Raw genomic sequence first — 23,710 nt, forward strand, 5'->3', positions numbered from 1 at the left:
CCTCTTGGATTGCTTATGCCATATTATGTTGTCCCTTCAACAGATATTGAGTTGGTTGAAACCCCCCAAGAGGCTTGTGAAGGTGTCTTCAGAGGCCTTCATCTACTCGGTCTTCATGGTCAGGTGTCCTGTAGTGGACCCCCACACTATAATGTCACCTGTCTTTGCCCTCCTTTTAATCTTAACGCATAAACTCTCAGCTGGTGCCTCATCCTCCTCCAGGCAGAGTTCCGTGCACTCCAGCTGGTCATTGACATAGAGGGCAATATCACTCCCCTCATCTGTATGGTAGTCCATGACTACGTCAGACAAGACTACGTTACAAGACTATGTCAAACAGTAAGACTGGTCAACCTGTCTCCTGTTATTAAGTGGGACACGGTCTGCCATTTGGAACAGAGTTGAACACTATCTAAATAATAAAATGCCTGCTTTGGAAAAAAATTAGAAATGGGAAATAAAAATACAGTAAACTGATCAAGGTTAGATTACCATCCAAGATGTCCAAGGTTGGAGTATCATCTCTAAAAAAGGAAGAACATCTTTTTGTTTTTATTTGCTTGTAAGGAGACTTCAGACATTCACAGTGACACCTATTATAAGTATCTTAGTAAAATTCCAAGAATGTTCACCACACAGCCAAAAAAGCTTCCAGAAATCCTTGAATTTACATCTGTTTGATAGCATTTGCTCAAAAGATTTTTGATACATCTTTTAACAAAATATACAACATTTCATAGTCATAAACGGAGCAGAATGGACTAATAAGATTCTGTTCATTTTAACAGCTCATTTACAAATACTTCAATCACCATTAGAAAATTTTGCTTTGAACATGACTGAATATTAAAACACAATTTGCAGACTGGGTCACTTTAAGATTCAAATTCTGCAGTGTACTTTTAAACTCTTTTATTAGTCTTGATTTCTGTAATGGGAATGGTTTGTTCCACACGTACTATTCAGGGAATCATTTCAAGCATCAGCACAATAGAATTCAATGCTTGGAAATTCAGTCAGCACTCAAGAGACTCAATCAGTTGTACATTTTTACAGGAAACATGACTTATGGCATTGCGTCATGCATCAGAAGCTGGATTCCACATGCTCCAAATCTCATTATTAATTTCCTAAGTCACACTTTTCCCAAAGCAAAAATCTTTTACATTTTTAGCAACAGTAACACACACTTTCTGTGGTAAGCAGAAAGCAAAATACTGTCCTACCTCCAACCTAAATATTCTAACTAAAATAAATTTTCTTCTACCAGAACATTCCATCCATTAGTAAGTAATTCACATTTGAACTAAAATAAAAATGAAGCCAGATTCACAGAGCAGTCAGTTATTATCAAGAAGAATATTAAAGGAGCACCTTTAATTCAAGCTTCAGTCACAGCCTAAAGCAATGTGAATTAGCAGATGCTAAAGTTTCCCCCCGCGTCAGTCTCACACTAAAAATATTACCTAAAGAATATTCATAATTCATTAAATGACTTTATGAAGTATCTAAATTTAAATGTTTCACTTTCTTTAGAACAACCATTAGAGTAGTATTAAACAACAGAGAGACAAATGGGTTTTAAAGCTGTAGTTAGATTTACATAAAGGTTGCAAAGATTATTGTCATATTGCAAAACTCAACATTATATTTTTGGAACTTTTAAACATATTAAGAATTGGATCTTTCACTTTATTCATCTTCAAAATGTGATTTTTTATATAAACAATTTTCCTCAAAATATACCTTAAACTTTAATGAAAAATGAATGCTTTAATCATGCTTTAATGAAGAAAGATTATTTGGCTTAATACAGTACAATAGGATGAAATGGAAATATTGAGGCAGATATGGTTGATGTAGGTGGCTTACTTGTGCCTACTAGATGTAAACAACCACAGTATTGAAAGTCTTGGTATATGAAAGGTCTAGCAACACTTAGGGAGAGCCTCGTTGAATGGGTAGACACAGACATGTCTTGCTATCTGGTAGCACAGGTTTAGTGGCAATTTATTTTTAGAGTATTACAAATTGCTCAAAAGCTGGGGATTGATTTTTTTTTTTCCAATCCCCTTCAATTTGTCCTCCCAGGAATCAGAATAAACAAGCATTTTAAAATGCTAATGCTAAAAAACATTCCCACAGAAATGTTCAAGGAAAGTCTGGAGAAACAAAAAGTACTGAAAACAGTGCCAGAAGTGCTCAAACCTTGAGCTTTCCCTTAGATTCTACACCTTGAAAACAGTGAGTCAGCTCAAAACACTACAGAACTTTTGTACAGCTGCCTTTAATTGGATGAAGAAAAGCAATGCCATAGAAAATCACAGACTGAGACAGTGGCAAACCCAAAGGTCTGAACAGCAAGACTAATGGATATAGATACAGCAGCAGGAACAGTCACTGGTAGCCTCCTGTGTTCAGATTTACAGATAGATGAACAGTCTCCAAAATCACTTGATGAGTATTTGTTCTTGCACACCATAGTACTCAACTCCAAAAACAACCTGGAAAATTATTAACAGACACCTATTTCCTTGGAATCTGAAGAGGTCAAACTGATGGCTGCATATTCCCAAAGACCATCCAGTGTTTGGGATAGACATATACATGGTTTAACTCAGGGAAAACACCTACAAAGCTTACAGCCACTATATGACAGTGGACAAATGCAAAAACTGAAGTGCAACACAGAACCAAACTCTATGCCCCAGAGGTGATAAATTAAGGATGACAATTGTGCATGCAGTATGGCTTAAAAATCAAATCTTTTCTGATTTGGGAGTAATTACAGTAGTAGAACCTCCTACTGCTTCTCTGAGACTAACAAATGCTAGATTTCATGATTCCTGTTAGTTGCAATTACAGTCTATGTGTTGAAAGTTCTCTTAAAAAGTTGCACCTCATTGTTCATGCTGTAAAACTCTGCACAAGTTTCAAGCTGCAATATTAAAAACATTTGTGAATTTTACTGTATTTTAAATTGACTGAAACAAAATAAGACTTAGGCAAGCCAAACTCTTTATTTTATTTCTGCTGAAAATTCGAGTCACTACTTCACACAGAATCTAGTGAGCAAACACGGTGTCATTTTGGTTGTTTACTTCGTGAACCTTATTATTAGGTACAGATTCTTACATTTAAACAGCTGAACACCTTTCTTCCAACTACTTGGCCTTCAGGTAAATCCATTAGTTGTCTCTACTTACTGTGCTTTGGATTGCATGACTGTGCAGTCATGGAGTCACACTAAGCTGAGTTCTGGATGAAATTAAAACAAAATATGCATTCCAGGAATAAACTTCAACAGTCAATGTGTATTAAGTCTATGAGAATAGTCTAGATCTAGTTCAAAGTATACACACCCTCTATTCTTGCTTCCTTCTCAGGTAAGTACAGTTTGCATACCAGGTCCTCGGCACCAATTTGTTTCTTCAGGACTGTCTGGTTAATGGGATCATAGCTCAACAGATATGTCATTCTGAGAAATAATAATTGAGGGGAAAAAAATCACCATAAGACATACTACGTTCCTTTGCTTAAATTATACTACACTAACAGCATGTGCAGTCTATATACACAAAATAACTATGTATACCTTTAGTATATGTATTACATATATATTAATATGTATATACAGGCACACACTTTTATGTCTCTATCTCAATTCTCTGTGTGGATATCCACAAGTAATATATGTTATTTATAACTACAAACTGTAAGAAGCCCGTTTTTATTTTCCTCTATTGTGCTTCTATATAAGTGGCACACATAATTAGAGCTGACAACTTTTAAGATGAGTTTTGCTAGTAAATAAATATCTGCAAAGTACTGGTATGTCTAATGTCTGGACGCACTGTGAAAGTCGTTGGAGAACAGAGTTAGGTTTAAAAGAGAAGGAATCCACATTCTGCCAGAATCAGAAAGAACAATTTATCCTTGCTCATGAACGAATTCTGTGCTAAATTAAGCAGGGCATTTCCACCATGGAGTAGAAAGCTACATACCAAATCTGCCACAGATGAGTTACTGACTGGTTGGTTGATCTGTTACAGAGAAACGATCTTTGTTTTTTTTTTTTTTTTTTTTTGGGGGGGGGGGAAGCCTTTAGGCTACTAACTTTCATATTTATTGCCTGCATGATCCTTCTCAGATGTTTAACATATGTTCAGCAGGAAATGGAAGATACAGTCTGTGATTTATGATGGAAGCCAAACAGCAATTCTCTGTGTGGGCACAAGCAGGGCATTAATTTCCCTCTCCCCTCATTCCTCACTCCTCATCTTCCTCTATCTTCCTAAATGACAGAGGACTTAGGATTTTTAAGGCTTTTACATTGCATTTTCATAGTTAACACTTTTAACATACCAACAAGGAGTTTTCAGACCTCTTTTTTTAAAATTACAGAATAATTTTCATTTATATACTATATGCATATAAACATTTGAAAATTCATAAAAGTGAGACTAACACCTGCACTTGTATGCAGTTAAAAACAAACAAACAAAAGGTTGGCTTCTTCTTTAAAGGCTTGTCTTCTTTGTAAAAGCAGATACATTTCTCAAGATTAGGGACTACTAGATATAGTTAACATGTAGAAGGACCAGAAAACTATTGCTATAGCATGGGGAAAAACCATCCTATCAGTGACTTTCAGTTTAACACAGCATGCAAGACAGAAATATTGACGCTCAATTTTGTCATGTTAAAAAACAATCAGAAATAATAAATTAAGAGACAATCTATACTGTTCTTATCTAATTCATGATATTTAGCTATATAAATTAACTAAAGATAAATCACCAAGGAATACAGCTAAAGAGGGGATTGAATTTACCACTTAATCTTCAAAGTACTCCTCCCAGGAATAACACCATACAGTGTGAAAACTATTTTTTTACAAATACTTGTTTTTAAAGGAGGACAAGAGAACTAATTGGAACTTCATTTGTCTTGGGGTCCCAAACAATCAGTGCCTTTTGGAATCAGGACCTCCATAGGTAAGTAAGCCATGGTAGAGATTGTAGACCAAAGAGTAGAGAAAAACTTGTCTGTCTGCTACCTTAATCACTTGTTATTAGCTATCTATGTAATAAGCCAAGTAAATCACTGAACAACATAATCTTAATTATCTCCTCAGTTATGATATGGTACTCTGTAGATGCCAACACAAAATTGCAGGCTCAAGAGAAAGAGATCAATGAAAACACAATGCTGAATTGTAATTCTCAAACACGTAAGTTAAAAACAAGCAAGAAAACACGTAACAGCAGCACAACACTAACAGTCATTCTTAGGTTACATTCATATTGTTTTGTAAACTAAGACATTGAAAATGTGAAAAGTTTTTCTTGATGAATACAGATGAAAGGTAGGACTTTAAAGGCCACCAAGATTTGTCACCCAACTGAGAAACTGGGTGAGTCTAAAAACTGCATTTTCTCTTATAGAGACTGAAGAGCGCATGTTTTGTGTCTGTGTGACCATTCAGAGTTTCTATGAACTCATTGCACAAACCCATATATGTCAAAATTCTCAGCCTTTGATACTACGAAACACGTACGTATGTTTAAATAAGCTGACAAATAGCAAATATACTTGTTCTGTGACTCAGCTTCCACACAACATAGAATGGAAATAACCATAATGGATTCCTCTGGAAATCACAAGTCCTGCTATTGTAGTTCTGCTATGTAAGAGCTCCTGCTTCTTGTTAAAGAGGAAGCTGTATGTCACCTGTAGTTATACAATTTCAAAATGAGTTGCAGCCATGCAACTCACACACACTACTCAGAATATTCTAACAGGTAGTCTTTTGAATTTGCTTGCAAAAAAACTAAGAATGCTTTTGAAAAAGCCAGTAAGAAGACGTGAAGATAGTATGTGATAGGAAGTAGCGGTTGTTGGATTTATTAAAAAAATGTGACTTAGAACCATAAAAATATAGAGCCAACATTTTACTAAACTAGTTATGTTTCTGTAACAGTGAGTTTATTTGTACCATCACTACTCACAAAATATCCTGTGAACTACAGGTGTATATTAAAGTACTTTGATTAATTATTCAGATGAACAGATCTGTAAGACAACATCTGAATGTGGGACAGTAAGTGGCAGATTGCTCATATAGAATATTACATTTACCAGTTATTACAGTTCATTAATTTAAGTCACATGAATCTGTTATCTACATGTGCTTTTTCTTCATAAAATGAATTTGCAGTTGCTTTGTTAAAGACTTATATTCCCCATGGGAATAGCCCGTACTCCAAAAAGAGACAGTTACAGTGGGTCAGAGGCAGACGAAGTTGTGCAAATCATAACAAAATGTAATATTCAAATAGCCAGCATGAAACAGTAGTAGAAGACAACAACATGTCTTAAAGCAAAATTTGCCAATACAGTTGGACGACAGGACAGAGAAGATAGCCACAAATGTAAGATGTACTTACCAACTTGTGATCTGAACCGAAGCAAGACACTCTTGAATCCCAGTGTAATTAACAAAGACTCTTTTCCCACACGACAGTATTCAGTGTTTCTGTTAACTAAGCATTTAAGCACACAGATGCCATCATCTGAGGGAAAAAAAATACTTTAGAAAACTTCAAGTAGTTAAAAACAAAGACATATAAAGAACTAGATGTCTCTTTTGATTAACAATATACATAAACATATATCTGAAGTATACAACTTGGGGGGCAACGAATATTCTCTAAACTGTTCTTACTTAAGCTGATTTTCCAGTCATCTACAGCTTTGCAAAAAATTCATCCAACTTATCATATATACTTTCTTGAAGTTGCCCTGTCCTCAGAAGAAGGAAAGATAAGTGCCTAAATTAATTTTTTACCTCAATCCAAACAAGGTCATAATTGAACATTATTTCTCCTTGTTTTGTTTCCACAATCCTATATGCACATTTCCTGATAATCTCTAGAGAACCTGCTCGGGCACATGAAATGGCGGGGAAAAGAGTCAGGAATAAATTACATCAGCTAAACAAGACATAACCCATACTTTTTCTTTAAACACACACTACATCCCACCTCATGTGTGGCAACTATCAACAAACCTACCATGTGAGGTAAAACAATGTAATTTTTCTGAAAATGAAGAAAACAGGTATGTTAGAGCTAGGTGTCAAAGCGTCAGAGGGCAAGCTTCTGTGCTGTGCTCCTTAAGGAGTGGGATCAGTATCAGAAGCTTAAGTAGCACAGTCAGCAAACACCATGCACTCAGCAGCTACGGACATGGGCTAAACCAGGCAAAGCTTTTAAATTATGCTTTTTATTTTTCTTTGTTATATACGTCTTCATCCCTCAAACAGCAAAGCTCCAAGATTCCATTTCCCTGGACAACTCTTGAATTCATTTTAGTCAACTCTGCTGCAGAGAGTTAAGTTCCTCCCATGCACATTTTATCCTTACGGAGAAAAATGATAAAATAAATAAAATAAACAAAAAATAAAAGGCTTAAGGAAAAACAGAAATAAAATAGAGAATTAAAATCAAAAGTACAGGAATTAGCAGCACCACAGAAAAGTGATATACTGCAATATGTTTGAAAGTACAAGAGAAAAACTGAAGGACAGCCAGAATGAATTTACACACATATATGAAGTAGTTAAAAACAGCCAGAAGAAATCATACGTCTTGAAAAAGCAAGAGACATGATAAATAAATTATTAATAAAAGTTCAGTGGAAAGCTAACTATGCAATGCTCACTATGTTATTGTACTAACAATGCTTGAAAGACCACAGAGGGCAAGAAGGCAGACACAGACACATGGAGGTACCACAGAGGTACTCAGTACGTTTTGAAACCTTACATTTCACAGCACTTGCTGTAATGATAGGTGAACAGAACAGATAGAAAGATCATTGTATAATGTTCCATATCTCAAGCAAGGTTTAATCAGGAAAAAAAAATAAAAAAAAAGATGTGTCCCACCTGTGCCACACTCACAAGTGGGTGAGTGTGGCACACACACACACAATTGCATCTGTAGCCTCTTCCACAATTTAGGCTTGTAAGCAAACTGAAGGAACACCAGCTTTGTACTTCTGCTACAGTAGGTCAAACGTAGTTGCACAGCTGGCTACTTTTCCACAGCTCAAGGACTTTTTCCTTAGCATTAGCACTAATTTCCAAGGCTTTATTCACATTCTACTATTTTTACAGTGTTTGCACCTATAGTCTTGTACATAAGTCTCAGACTTGGATAATGAAAATTCTTCAACTAAGGAACCATTACATATTCATGCATGTAAAAATTAAAAGTATCCTTCAGTTGATCTATTACACAACTCTATCCTCAACGTTCAAATGTTACTTCCATTGTAAATCCCTGGAGTACTCAAGGGACAGACTAACCAAAAGGAAGCAGTAAGAAGACTTGAAATAACACTCACCACTTCCACAAATAATGGTGATGAATATACCCATATACATGCTATTCCCTACTCGCCAGCTGCTCTTTTGTTTTTAGCCTTCTATTCTTTGGGCTGAACAAAAGCCAGCTCCCTTAGCCTCATTTTGTAAACCATATGTTATAGTTCCCTAACTATATGGGCTTACTATGGTTTGCCAAAACATTTCATAGATTTGCAAAGTGGTAAGCATGTAGTCTTCTGGAGTTTTGTTTGGATCACACATCTTATTTTTCCCCAAACCTAAACTTATCTTTCACCCATATCCAGCAACACTACTCTCCTTCTTTCGAAAGAGTTATATATACTCCATCAGCTATTTAAAATCATCAGTACTGAAAAAACAATCAAGTTAAGTATAAATGCAAAGCACTCTATATATACAACAATACAATGTGAATGAACCAATTTTTGGTTCACGCTGTCTATAAACATCCACAAAAATTGTCTTTTTACCTGTACCTCAATTCATTCATACTGATCTGATTGACAATTCCTAAATAGGCTGGAGCAATGAGCCTTCTAGAAACATACATGCTTTCTAATATTATTTCTCTACCTCACAGGTACAAGAAAAACATCCTTTCAAAGTCTTCCAGTGGACCCTTAACACTTACTCTCAGAATCACTGCATAATTCAGGCTATAAGGGGTCCAGTCCAACCTTGTATTAAAAGCAGAATCAGGTGAGAAATCAGACCGATTGCTCAGTGCTTTACCCAACTAGGTCTTTAAGACCTCCAAGGATGGAGATGGCAAAACTTTTCCAGGCAACCCATTTCAGCACCTTGTAACTCTTGCAGCATGGTGTTTTTACTTGTATCCAGTCAGTATCTCCCCCATTGTCAGACACCCTCAACACTATGCCTGAATTTTCAGGGCCATTACTTATTGAACTCAAAGTGTAGATGGTAACCATGATAAACAGGGAAGGTCTCAGGATAGACCTCTGTAATATAGGTAACCAGCCTCCAGATGGAATACTGGAATGCACTCATTTTAATTAGTGATGCAGTCCTTCTTTCACACACCTAGCTATCCAATCAAATAGCCATAATATCCCAAGTTAGATACAAGGATGGTGTGTAAAACTGTCAAAAGTCTTGATGAATTAGAGGTAGACAATATCTACTGCTCTCTCATCATCCACATATCTAGCCATCTTATTACTGAATGCGACCAGATAGATGAAGGATGAAGACTGCTGTTCCCACATTCTTATTCTATGCACTTGGAAATGGTTTCCAAGATGATTTCTTCCACTGTCTTCCCTACAACCAAAGCAAAGCTGAACTTCCTGAAGGTCTTCAGATGATCCTTTCTGCCCTTGCTGAGGAAAAGTGTAACGTTCCTTTCCCCATTTTTCAAGGTCCTCTCTGGAGCTCCATGACAGAGTGCCTTCACAATGACACCAACCAGTTTCCTCAGAACTCTTGGATGCCTCTGTCTTCTTTATGGTAGTTTCTTTCATCTTAGTACCACATGTAGACACAGAAGACAGATAAGCCTTGTTAATGAAGACTGAGATAAAGGGACTAAAAAAGGACTAAGTACCCCAGTCTCACCTATGCCTCCTATCACAGAGTCACCACCCCATTCAGAAGCAGGATGAAACTTTTTTTTTTTTTTTTTTAAATGATAGTGCAGCAACAAAAGCTCTCATTATCCTTGACATCACTTGCTAGTTTGAAGTCCAGATGAACTTTGTCTTTCCAAGTGTCATTCCTTCAGGACTGGACAAAATTCCTACACTGCTTTTGTGCAGCCTGTCCCTGCTTTCCTGTACACATCAGCTCTACACTGCATCTCTGTCATGAATTCCCTATTTAGCCAAACTGATCTCCTGGTTCTTTTCTTCATTCTATCTGGATACACTGTTTGAGTGCTGGGAGGATGCTGTCCTTAAAGATCTGTGAGCTCTTGAGCTCTTTCATCTTGCAGAGTTGCTTCTTATGGGATCATACCTACCAGTTCCCTGAGCAGCATGTCTGCTCTCTTCTATCCATAATCTGTCCTCTGCTACTCTTCTATCTCCACTCCAGATCTTCAAATTGTTATTCCATGACTGGTACAGCCAAGGCTGCTATTGATAATATTGTCCCCCTTTCAAAACTTGAAAATATGGATTTGTTGTGGTACTCCTGTAAGACTTCTACTGATATCACCAGGCTTTTGACTGGTCCTTAAATATGTAGGTATGCATATTAAGTGAACTTAGATCTTGACTTTCACTAATTAAATGTGCTAATTTACCTCAGTATTTTTTTTAGGTGCTTGACCTTTTGCATGAAGAATGAGGATAAGTGCCTGCATCATCTCATGTGTGAGGTACAAACACAGAGACATTCAGAGCTATTCAGAAAACTACACAGAAAGCAATGTTGGAATGAGTCATGCTTGATAACATTGATAACAAAAAACATAATTCGTTTTACAAAAAAAAAAAAAAAAAAAAAGAGGACAGCAAGTTGATATAGTTGATATTTAGAACCAAAGGCTCTGTTTTTTTTTTTTCCAATACGCAACCCACCTTACCCAACAACTTCCTTTTGCCTGTAATTTCAGTAGTGATGACTGCTCTAAATATTAACTGCACGATTTAAAGCCTAATAGCCTAATACATGACAAAAAAACAGCATCAGAAAGTGTAGTGAATCTTTGTGATATAGATTCACAATGCTGACAGTTTAGGACTACTGCCCTCTTGGTATCCTGACTGGCTTGGATGTAGTTTATAAGAGCTCAAGCAAGTATTCTAGAAATAACCACCCCAGGAATGTGATTTGAGGGACAGAATATAAGAACTGCTTTAACTGAACTATACTGACCTTCAGAGAAATTACTTTTTATAAACACATTTAAATAACATTGAACTTTCTCAGTCTTTCCAGTCTGAGAAATGAATAATGAATTATACACCAGTATCTCTAACAGAGTATTAAGAATTACTCTTGTTACTGTTCTGCTATAAACAAACAGTTTCATTAACTTCAAATTAGAAAGTATTAATCATAGTCTATGCTAAATTACTGTAGGTTAGTGACATGGAAGCATTATAGCACTGAGCTGTCAAGCGAGACATGTGAATACAATGGTAATGTATATGCTACTTCCTTGTACTTTTAAAGGACATAGAATAAAAAAGTCAAAAATAGCATTTCATAATACCTCATACTGCTAGTGTCATGCTACTGGTGTTTATTTGGCTTGAAATTTAATGGGTCAATGAATCTCCTTTTTTATACAAAAACTTCTTGGAGAGGAAGGGCCTGGTGTAAAGTTACCAAATTTGCAGAAAGAGAAGGCCAGGCTTGTTTCCTCACATTGCAAAACCTTTTCTAATTTCAATAAAATATATTCACTTCTGCTTAAATTTTGCTTGTTTTATGTCCATACATTTTGAGAGTATCATTATAATTCAGCTACACTTTTATATAAATAAGATTTTAAAAGAATAAAATACCATAAAACTATCAAAGAAAAGCTACAATGATACATGCCTTTTGACCATCTGTATTTAAATTATAACAAGACTGTAGATTGAAAAGCACAGTGTTCTCTGGACTGTACACCACAATTAGCAGCAGCACTTTTAAAAGAATTAATGGGTGCAGTGCAGCAAAAAATGCCAGCAGCAACTAATCTATCACCTTGATAATCAAGCTTCTTCCATTTTGTACTGAGGAGTAAACTAACAGATTAAATGCCTAAATATTTATTAGCCAATGCAAATTATTATAAAATATAAATAATAGAATAAATAAATAATAATAAAAAAGGTTGTTTGTTTCTTGGAAACTTCCTCTTTTAATAGTGATAAAGAAATGAAGGAGAGCATTAAGAATCTCTTATCCATGAGTATCTAATGAAAGTAATCTTCTGTTTATGACTAGCAACTTAAAATTAGGGAAATTAAGAAACTGTAGTCACTGCCCAATACATGAGTTAAACAAGAAAACAAGACAGTGTTTTAAATTTTTATGAACTGGTGAGAGGTATCAAGAAAGAAAGAAACAAGTTTGGAAGTCTGTAATTTTCAGTCATTTACGGCTGCTGCTTCCAAAACAGGAGAAATAACTTATTTTATTAGCTTAGTACATCTTAATTATACGTGATATATTTGAAGTAGTTTTTTCGTTTTAGAAATATTTTATTTGCTTCATAAATGTTTTTGATGTATGATTTGACAAAAATTCATGCAGACAACACAGTATTACTTTCTACTCAGAAAGGCATAGTCGCTGTGTATGGTGGAGTTACGAATTTTTAAACACAGAGCATGGTAACTAGTAGATATTCAAGAATTCCTATATCTGGACAAATAATTGGAACTTCTTTCTATTAAATATGTCCCACACTTGTTTGGACCTATTATCATTGCCTGCACCTGCACTGCCTTGTACACACTTACATCATTAGGAAATCAAACAAGCAGACATGCATTTAGGAAAACTAAGCTGTTAATACAGTGTTTCTGCTACCGTTTTAGAAAACACCTTAAATTAGGTCCACATTCAGCAAAACCCACTGCATAATTGAAACATTCTGTGCATATGACTGTGTGAAATGTATGGAATGCCTCTCTCAAATGCACACTCTTTAGCTGCCAGAAGAATATGTTATTCAAGCAGATGGCACCAAAACGATCAGGCCATGTTGGCCTCAGTGCAGATGGTTTGCTTTCCAGATGTCTATTATTAAACAGTTGCAATTCGTTTTCTGGGTACAAAGAACCTGATCCTATGGACACATGCAGAGGTAATGACACCCATGCTACTTTCAAGAATACTGCCAACTGAATTTAATGGCAATAAATCACAGAGACAAAATAACTAGTGTAGATTTTTGCAGAATGAGGGTTTCTGTCAGCCTCACTGAAAACTAAACAGCTGAACAGAGAAGGATATAAAATGTTCATGTTGTGTTTTCAGATGCAGAGACCTTAACTAATTTATACATAGCATGTAAGATTATTGAAAGGATAATATAATTTACCTTGTACTTACTTACCTCACAATCTAAATGTATATCTACACAGAGTCAGTTCTACCCAGAGACTAAATAAATGAAAATTCACCCACAGAAAATTCAAGACAAGATAGGAAAATACCATCAAAATGCACCAGTAATAGGACTTTTATTATGTTAATACAAACATGTAGAGGTGACCTGTGAGGGTACAGTTTTGACACCACAACTATATAGAAATCTTTTTGTGTTTTTAGAAAACTAGTTCAGTCATCTTCAGTTCACAGGACTAAACCAGTAGAGACTTTTATTGTATGAGAGAGGAGTACAGGTTCACTGCACTAAAATGCATTGCAGTGCAGAAGCTCTGCCAGCTATCAAAACATCTCCCTGACCAAAGTTTTCAGTTGACTTTTTATTGCTTTTACAATAAATACACTGATCCTTTTACTTGGTTTTGGTTGGAGAAGAGACAGGCAGAAGCATCATAAGGCTCCCTTGAAATTAATGAAAACTTTCCCACTAGTATTACCACGTTTTGAATGAAATCCTTTTGGCATCTACCCATACATTTTCTCTGTGTATGCAGTTCAACTGAGCAAAATAGTGCACCTGGATCAGGGCACAAATCCCAAGCACAAATACAGGCTGAGTGGAGAATGGATTGAGAGCAGGCCTTATGAGAAGCACCCAGGGGTGTTGGTGGACGAGAAGTTTGACATGAGCCAGCCAATTGTACTTGCAGCCCAGAAAACCAACCATATTCTGTGCTGCATCAAAAGATGCCTTGCCAGCAGGTGGAAGGAGGTGATTCTTCCCCTCAGCTTTGCTCTTGTAAGACCCCACCTGGAGCACTGTGTTCAGCTCTGGAGCCCCCAGCACAAGAAAAACACAGAAGTATCGGAATGAGCCCGGATAAGGGCTACAAGGATAATCAAGGGGCTGGAGTTCCTTTCCTGTTAAGACATGCTGATGGAGCTGGAATTGTTCAGCCGGGAGAAGAGAAGGCTACGGGGAGACCTTATAGTGGCCTTCCAGTATCTAAAGGGGGTCTACAATAAAGCTGGGGAGGGACTCTGTCACGGAGTGTAGTGATAGGACAAGGGGGAATGGCTTTAAACTAAAAGAGGGTGGGTATAGATTATATATAATGAAAAAATTCTTTACTCAGAGAGTGGTGAGGCACTGGCACAAGTTGCCCAGAGAAGCTGTGGATGTCCCATCCCTGGAAGTGTTCAAGGCCAGGCTGGATGGGATTTTGAGCAACATTGTCTGGTGGAAGGGGTAATCTCCCCCACGGTTGGGGATTAGAACGGGTTGACCTTTAAGGTTCCTTCCAACCCAAGCCATTCTATGATTATATGATTCTAAATAAACCAATCCCCATAAAAACCTGAATAACTTCCCTTCTTTCCTCAAAAACAAACTCAGAAAAGTAAATGTATTTCAGAGGGCTGACAAATGTTAAACTCAACCTAGATTACTGTGACACTTAATGGCTGACTCATAGATTTTTTAAAAACAAACAAACAAACAAAAAAAAACACAAAACTGTCTAGTAAGGCATGCTTCTTTGTTAGTTTTGCAATCTAGAGGAAAACAAACAAACAAACAAACAAAACAAGGATCTCCTCCTTTACTCCCTACTGGCTTTTTAAAATTCCTATGTTCTAGTTAGGCTCTGAACTCCTTGAGAAATAACTATTCTGTTTTGTTTTAGGTATCTGAGCAGCACTGCAAAACATTTAAAAGCAAACATACAAAATTTATTTATTTTCATATACATAAGTGTATTTTCACCGTGTTTCAGCATGTTGCCTATCTAGGTAGTGAGGAAAAAAACGCATACAAAACATATTATTGTGGAAAATATGTATAGTTTTCCATGGCACCTATTTCCAACCAAACTATCTCTTCTTCAAATGAGCACTGGATGTTCAAAGTCCTAATTTAGTTCAGATTAAGCTGCAGAAAAAGGAACACAATCTAAAAGTACTTTTATTCAGTAAGGATTTTAAATATTACCTGGTTCATTTAGGACTATTTATTGTTGTGAAAAAAAGTTTCCAGCCTTGTCACCTTACTAGCACATAGACTGGACAATTTTGACTCATTCTCGAGATCCTTCCTCAAAGTTTAAGTTCATAAACAGCTGGAATCATCCCATAAACTCCCTCAAGACATATCTTGAAACCTTTGCAAGACAGCTAAAGAAAGTCAGGAAACAATTACAGTTTTGTTTTGTTTTGTTTTGTTTTGTTTTGTTTTGTTTTCCTAGAAAGCTGTACTAACAGCAACAGCATAAAGACCATCAAATTGCACCTTAAAATTGCAGGCATGTGAGAAGGAACTGGTTCAGAGGGCAAACACACTAACAGGATAATAAGGCTGGGCAAATATAGTGGCTTCTCATCATTATAGATGATGCTATTTACAGTACATTAAGCTCTAACACTTCCAGTACCAGCATCATACACTATAAAGATATTTCAACCCATCTACAAATGGTCTCATTGCCACTGTTTCTAAGCACCACACAACTTTAAACATTTAGCTTTACCACATGGCTGATGGGTCAAGAAGTTTTATCACCACATTTTTACAGACAAATTAGCTGTATTGTTGAGGCAGACACTTCATAGGAGAGCACAGAACTGAGATCAGGCTTCCCTATTCCCCAGGTATCCCTAGCCAGAGCACCACATTTAATATACAGCACATGCAATGTGATGGTATAATAAAAAAGCCTAACAAGAGTTAGTTAAGATGGGAGAAGCAAAATAATAATCATCATCATCACCAAAAAGTAAAAGAAAAAAAGAGGAAGCAAACAAAACACACGTGCAAACACACAAATAATAAATACATTAAAAAATAAAATAAAATAAAATCCCATCAACAGCAACAACCACAAACAAGCTACCCAGGATCTACTGTAGTCTTTCAAGTTAGTTATCGAACTTCTTTATTCAGTCTTTACTATCTCTCTATATACTTACCTACTTATTTATATAAACGCACGCCTGTGTGTATGTGTATATATATATACATATATATATATATATGTACATCTATATTCATGCAAATACAAAAAATGAGTGCTTTTTATTTTAATGGTGAGTCATGCTCCTACTGCAAAACTGACACTTCTCCTTTATCTACATCTCCTTGCAGGTACAACGAGACCATATTGACTAGCAAGCTACTTACATACTTCAAAAAAAAACCAACAAACTTCTGTAGGGAAGAAAGAAAAATTTGCACTGGAGAAATAACAAAAAGATCCTTTTAGAACTTAAATTTAAGGATTTATCTACTCAACTAACCACTAGAATACTTAGTACTATGATATGAAACAGTTAAAAGAAAACAAACAAACAAACAAAACAGGATTACTGTTTCTAATCATACCACGTTCAACAACACTACAATTCCTTCAAATGCACTATTCTGCTTATGCAATATCCCTTTAGGAGGGGCAGGGAAAATGAAAAGTAAACAAAAAAGGCCTGAAAATAACCATTATAATTTATAGAAATGTTAAGTGCTTTCTTTACCACCTCCCACCTACCCCTCCAAACCTTTTGTGCTTCCCTGATGGATATTGAAACAAGAGGGAAAGGACAGCCAAAAGCCTCCATATCACCTCCATGTCAGAGTGTACATGACTTTTATGTATAAAATGTTAACTAAGTGATCTATTCAAACTTTCTCTAGCAATTGTGATCTATTCAAACTTTCTTTAGTAATTGATTTTTCCACACTAGAAAAAAATTTTCATGGTGGAAAAAGAAATGTCAAACTACATCAGATCTGCTGTTTAGAATGGTTCACAGTGGTTGCCCTGGTCCTACTGGGTACACTATTCCTGGTACAAGCCAGGATGCCATTGGCCTTCTTGGCCACCTGGGCACACTGCTGGCTCATGTTCATGGGAGCATCAACCAGCACCCCCAGGTCCTTTTCCTCTGCACAGCTTTCCAGCCACTCTGCGCGAAGTCTGTAGCACTGCATGGGGTTGTTGTGACCAAAGTTCAGGACTCAGTGGTTAGCCATGCTGAACCTCATCCCATTGACCTCTGCACATCAACCCATCCTGTCCAGGTCCCTCTGCAGGGCCTTCCTACCCTCTGGCAGATTGACACTTCCCCCAAACTTGGTGTCCTCTGCAAATGTACTGAGGGTGCACTCAATTCCCTCATCCAAGTCATCAGTACAGATGTTAAAGAGGATGGGCTCCAACACAGATCCCTAGGGAACACCACTGATGACTGGGATTTTTCATATGCTTCTTCAGGCACAGTATTACTTCCTGAAGAGTATGTGACAACTTAAAAAAAATTATCAATAACTCAAACAAAAATGGTTGTTATTTTTCCTAGAGTTCCAAAGTTGGAATTCAGAGAGGCAACTTTTTAGATGATGTGATGGATCTTAAACATGAGTGACAATGTAAAATGCAACTTTCTTTGGGGCTTTTACTTACTGTATTAATTCTTCCAAAATTCATGGCCATCCACAAGATGCATCAGTTTCCAGCTCTCCTTGGAGAGGAGAGGTCTCCAAGAAAGTGCTGGACAACTCACCAGAAAACCTGATGGACCCTGCCCTCAAATGGCTGTAGCTCCAGATCAGCACTGGGCCCACTGTATAGCATTCAGAAGTGTACTTGCGTCCTGCCTTTGGTGCCTGTACTTTATAAAGTCCAGTGCTTCTTCTCACTCTACATGTATTAACAACGCATTGTGGAGTTTCGTTATCTCTCCCATCAGGGAGATGGGAGAAAGTCTTTGTCTGGTAAAGCACAATCCTTCATTCTTTCCTGTTTCAACACCTTGTGTTTATCTGTGAGTTTGTGCATCTCTCAGGGTCACAACCAGTGGTTCCACTTACAGAGAAATTCTACAGCTTCCAACTCCTTCCAGAGGACATAGAGTAGTTGTATTGATTTCTGAGTATAGAGGTAACTATAGACAAACACACTACATTGGTAAAACTGGAGTATTTCAAACTAGGTGTTTGCAGATTGTTTCTCCCATCTAATGCACAAAGCATTCAAACATTGTTACTGAACTCCCAGATGCTGCTGAAAGGATTTGTGTTATGTGTATGTCTGTGTTATGTCTGGTAGGGCATAGCTTCAACATCTTCATATGAAATGAAGAAGAGGAAAGAAAATAGCTTGCACTTTAGAACAGGTTTGCAATTCCCCCCTTTTACCAAGAATAGCACAGCTGTATATTGATGTTCAAAGATGCATCCTCTTTCAAAATTTACCAGACAAGTCTTCAGTGAATGCCTGGCAACACTGAAGTGTTAAAATAAATACAAAAGTATTTTTTAAAATCCCTTCTGCATCTTCAGAGTTTTCAGTTGTGTTTTATGTGAACCCTTCCAAGAAAAAATCTGGTAACAATGTTACCCAGTTCCAGCAGGTCTTTCATACGCTTGCATGCAAGAATGAGCATATGTGAAATGAAAGACCAATACAACAACATTAACTACATCAAATTAATACAGCCTAAGTTGGAAGAAGATCTTGTGGTTAGTGGTTAGTTTATGTCATTCACACTTCGTTAAATGGCATGTTAAGTGTCTGATAATACAAGCAAACATTGAGTATATGTCATGGCTAGTATATATTGAATTTGAACTGTTCACATACTGGTTTATTCAGATGGAATCATAGAATCCTTTAGATTGGAAAAGACCTCTAAGATTATAAAGTCCAACCTTTAACATGGCTGACCCAAACCTAAACTAGACTGTAACCCGTATATTTCAGCAATCTTGTCAGAAGTCACTCAGCTCACTCTTCACAAATCAGTCCCAACAAGCGCTGTGTGTCTCGACCTGTGTAGGACTGCGCTCATATTCACCCACCTCGTTGACAGCATATTTCATTACTTCCTATAGAATGCTTTTCCCCAGTCATCCCACCGTGAGGAATCAGGGAGAGTTTGTTTCAGCTTTCAATGCCAGCCCATTCATTTATCAGCCTGCAAAGACCAAAATCTGAATGGGGCTCTCTCTGCCCGGCTCTACCCGCACAGCTACGAACCCCACTGGCGGCGGAGGCACTTTACCGTCTGTCACGGTCAGCCTGGCGTCCTCTCCCGGCTGCAGCTCCAGCTGCAGGGCTTTCTGGCTGGGGCTGGCGAGCCGCAGCCCCGCCAGGAGCTCCTCGCTGAGGAAGAGCAGCCTCACGCCGCACCGCAGCGGCTGCTGCGCCTGAAGAGACGCCGCGGCCATCGCCACCGCCACCGCCGCACGGCACCGCCTCGGCCACCAGCCGGAGCTGCGGCTGCCTCCTGACAGCGCCGGGGGAAGGCTGCGAGGAGCCTGCCCCGAGCGGCGGAGCCTCCCCCCGGCGCTGCCCGGCACCTGCCCGGCAGCCGCGCCCCGCCCCGCGCCGCAGGGCGCTCCTCAGCCCCGTGGCGGAGGGCACGGGCGGCAGCGGGCTCCCGCGGCCCGGCAGCGACACCTCGCGGCCGCAGCGCCGCCACCGCACCGCGGGGACACGGGGACCGGCGCGGGGCCGGGACCGGCGCGGGGGGAGGCGGCGCGGCCCGAGCCGGGCTCCGCCTTCGCACCCGGCCCCTTGGGACGGAGCCTGTGGTGGGCGTGTGCGGGGAAGAGGCAGGGAAACGCAGGCGGTGCGGGTTGTGCACCCCCCCCCCCCCCCCACACACACACACCTCGATGTTTTCCGCTCTGTTTTCGAGGAGCTTACCCGTGTACCTGGCGTTAAGCAGTAGGTGCCGCTATTTTGCTATAAAACGTTTTCCATGGTTGTTCTTTTTAAAATTATTTATTTATTTTTTTAAGTCCTGGTGTGGGAGAAAAAAAATAGCATCTTTTTTTTTTTTTTTTTTTTTTTTTTTTTTCTGTTGAAAGTTTACACGGGCTTCTGCTCACTTCCCAGGCACTATTGCAACACGTGCATCGGTGCATCCAGGCCATGACACTGGCTAGCTAGTCTCTAGCTGGCTGGAAAGCCAGAGGATGTACCTGCACTGGCTGTGTCAGCAGGTCGGCCGCCCAGATGGACAGGAACTTGTTCCACTGAGCCACGTAACCCACACAATGCAGTCAAGTAGCACACACACTGCTGAGCGTTTCTTTGCACTGATGACTTGGATGTTTTGTCTGTAAAGACAACAAAGTTCTGTCACTGCAATAGCCTCTTTCTCTGCCTCGACTTAATTAACTTTCCTAGGAAGGAAAAGGAGACATTCCCCCTCTCTCCCCCCCGCCCCCCCCCCCCTCCCCCCCATTCTTTTGTCAAGGAATTATTAATGTTCCTGTACAAAAAATTGACTTTGCCTTTACAAAGGGGGAATAAGACAGTCTGCACATACCATCAGGTGTTTGTGCATAGCAAACTGCATGTGAAGAGATAGGGCTTTCCCAGTCAGCTGGACTGCTTGCATCCCTCTGCTCAGGAAGGGGGATATTGTGGGTACCACATGCCACACTGTGGTTTTACCTGCATGACCATGGAGAGGACATGAGAAAGTGGGATGGAAAATGGGAGGCATTTGTGAGTTGCAAGGAAAGGCAATCACAAAAGGGAGTTTTTCTGAGAAAATTGCAGCTCCAGCTACCAGTGGTCGGTCCCCCAGACACAGTAATGAATACTCTGATCAGTACTAGAGGGGCCCTGCCTCCAGCCAAAATAAGGAAAGGGACAATCAAGTTTATTGGACTGTATGGGTTCAACGTTCTGGCACGTCAGACCCTCAGAAGTATAAGGCTCTGGTGGACAGCAGTGCACAGTGTACTGTAATACCATCAAACTATAAAGGGTCAGAACCCATTTATATTTCTGGAATGACAAGGGGATCCCAACGACTAACTGTATTGGAGGCTAAAAACTGTGTTGGAGAGTAACTGAAATGAGCCTAACTGGGAATGAGTGGCAAAAGCACCCCATTGTGACTGGCTCAGAGACTCTGTACATCTTTGTCAAAGACATCCTCAGGAGAGGGTATTTCAAGGACACAAAAGGGTACTGGTGGGCTTTTGGCACAGATGCCCTGGAGACAGAGAAAATTAAACTACTAACTATGCCCGGTCTCTCAGAGGACCTTCTGTTGGGGGGCTTCTGAGGGCTGAAGAACAGCAGGTGGCAATCGCTACCACAGTGGTGCTCCGGTGGCAATATCACACCAAGTGAGTCCCCCTGATTCCCATCCATAAGCTGATTGATCAACTGGAGAGCCAAGGAGCATTCGGCAAGACTCACTTAACCTTTAATAGTCCCACATGGACAGTGCAAAGGTCTAATGGTGAGTGGAGACTAACAGTGGACTATCATGGCCTGAATGATGTTACACCACGAGTGAGTGCTGGACATGCTAGAACTTTAGTACAAACTGGAGTCAAAGGCAGCCAAGTGATATGCCAAAACTGGTATCAGTAATGAATTTTTCTAAACCCCTTTGGCAGCAGATTGCAGGCCACAGTTTGTTTTCAGTTGGAGGGACATCCAGTACACCTGGAAGCAAGCTGGGTGGACACACAGCCCTACCATTTGCCATGGACTGATCCAGACTGCAGAGGAATAGTGGGAAGCTCCGGAGCACCTGCAGTACATTGATGACATTATTGTGTGGGGTGACACACAGGAAGAAGTTTTTGCGAAAGGGCAGAAAGTAGTCCAAATCCTCCTGAAAGCTGGTTTTGCTAAAAACAAAATAAAATCAAAGAACCTACACAGGAGATTCAGTTTTTAGGAATAAAATGGCAGGATAGATGTCATCAGATTCCAATGACTCATGCTGAAGAAGCCCCACTGTTTAACAGGCTACCAGAGAATGAGAAGCAATATGCCCTGTTCACAGATGGGTCCTATTGTATTGTGGGAAAGCACTGGAGGTGGAAGGCTGCTGTATGGAGTCCTACATAACAAGTTGTAGAAACTGCTGAAGGAGGAGAACTGGAACAATTTGCAGAAGTGAAGGCCGTCCAGCTGGCTTTAGATAGCACTAATGATAAAAGTGACCATTCTTTTATCTTTAAACCACCTGATGGATGGTGGCAAATGCCCTGTGGGGGTGGTTACAGCAATGGAAGCAGAGCAACTGGCAGCACAGGTACAAACCCATCAGGGCTGATGCATTGTGGCAAGATATTGCTGCCAAGATAGAGAACTTGGCTGTAAAAGTATGCCCTCATGTACCCAAGAACTGGACCACTGAAGAACATCAAAACAACCAGCAGGTGGATCAGGCTGCTAAGATTGAAGTGGCTGTGTTGGATGTGGACTGGCAACATGAGGGTGAGTTAGTTACAGCTTGATGGTCCCATGACACCTCAGGCCACTGAGGAAGAGATGCAACATACAGATGGGCTCATGATTGAGGGGTGGACCTGACCATGGACACTCTTGCACAGGTTATTCATGACTGCGAAAAATGTGGTGCAATCAAGCAAGCCAAGCAGTTAAAGCCTCTCTGGTATGGAGGATGGTGACAGAAATATAAATATGGGAAGGCTTGGCAGATTGATTAGATCACACTCCCTCTGATCTGCAACAGCAAGCACCATGTAATTACAGTGGGGGAAGCAATCAGCGGGTATCTGACTGGAAACATACCCTGTGCCACACATCACCACTAAGAACACTATTCTGCGCCTTGAAAAGCAAGTTCTGTGGTGACATGGCACCCTGGGAAGAATTGAATCAGACAATGGGATTCATTTCCGAAACAACCTCACAGACACTTGGGCCAAAGAGCACAGTATTGAGTGAGTATATCATATCCCCTATCATGCACCAGCCTTCAGGAAATGTGAGCAATGTAATGGACTGTTAAAGACTACACTGAAGGCAATGGGTGCTGAGACATACAGACATTGGGATACACACTTAGCAAAGGCCAAATGGTTCGTCAACACTAGAGGATCTACCAAGCACGCTGGACCTGTCCAATCAAACCTATTACATACTGTTGAAGGGCATAACGTCCCTGTAGTGCCTATAAAAAACTAGCTGGGAAAGGCAGTCTGGGCTATTCCTGCCTCAGGCAAAAGCAAACCCATCTGTGGGGTTTCTTTTGCTCAAAGACCTGGGTACACTTGGTGGGTAATGCTGAAGAATGGGAAAGTCCAATGTGTACTTCACAGGAATCTGATGTGTGAGAATAACCCGTGATTTGAATTGTATGATGTTAATTGCTGTGTAATACTGTACATAATCACAAAGAAGATTGCTACATGTCACACTAATGGTATCACAATAAGAGTCGCCTAGATAATGACAAATGAATTTTGATAGAACTGCACAAACACAGCAGTGGTGGGATCAG

The 23,710-nt window shown here is 39.3% G+C and overlaps 1 protein-coding gene across 4 annotated transcripts in view; it reads right to left on the reverse strand.

The window, feature by feature from the left end:
- LOC137848220 (histone-arginine methyltransferase CARM1-like) overlaps positions 1 to 19,794 on the reverse strand; it is a 70,000-nt gene extending 50,206 nt beyond the window's left edge. For 3 of the 4 annotated variants that reach the window (XM_068667215.1, XM_068667214.1, XM_068667213.1), the window contains exons 1-2: positions 19,484 to 19,794; positions 6,450 to 6,575 (exon numbers count right to left, since the gene is read on the reverse strand). In XM_068667215.1, coding sequence (XP_068523316.1) covers positions 6,450 to 6,575; positions 19,484 to 19,649 — 292 coding nt within the window. In that variant the 5' untranslated portion in view covers positions 19,650 to 19,794. The remainder of the gene's footprint in view (positions 1 to 6,449; positions 6,576 to 19,483) is intronic. The other variant, XM_068667211.1, reaches the window with a different exon arrangement.
- Positions 19,795 to 23,710: the final 3,916 nt, after the last annotated feature.

The sequence above is a fragment of the Anas acuta genome, chromosome Z, assembly GCF_963932015.1.
Source record: "Anas acuta chromosome Z, bAnaAcu1.1, whole genome shotgun sequence".
In the NCBI taxonomy this organism is placed as follows: Eukaryota; Metazoa; Chordata; class Aves; order Anseriformes; family Anatidae; genus Anas; species Anas acuta.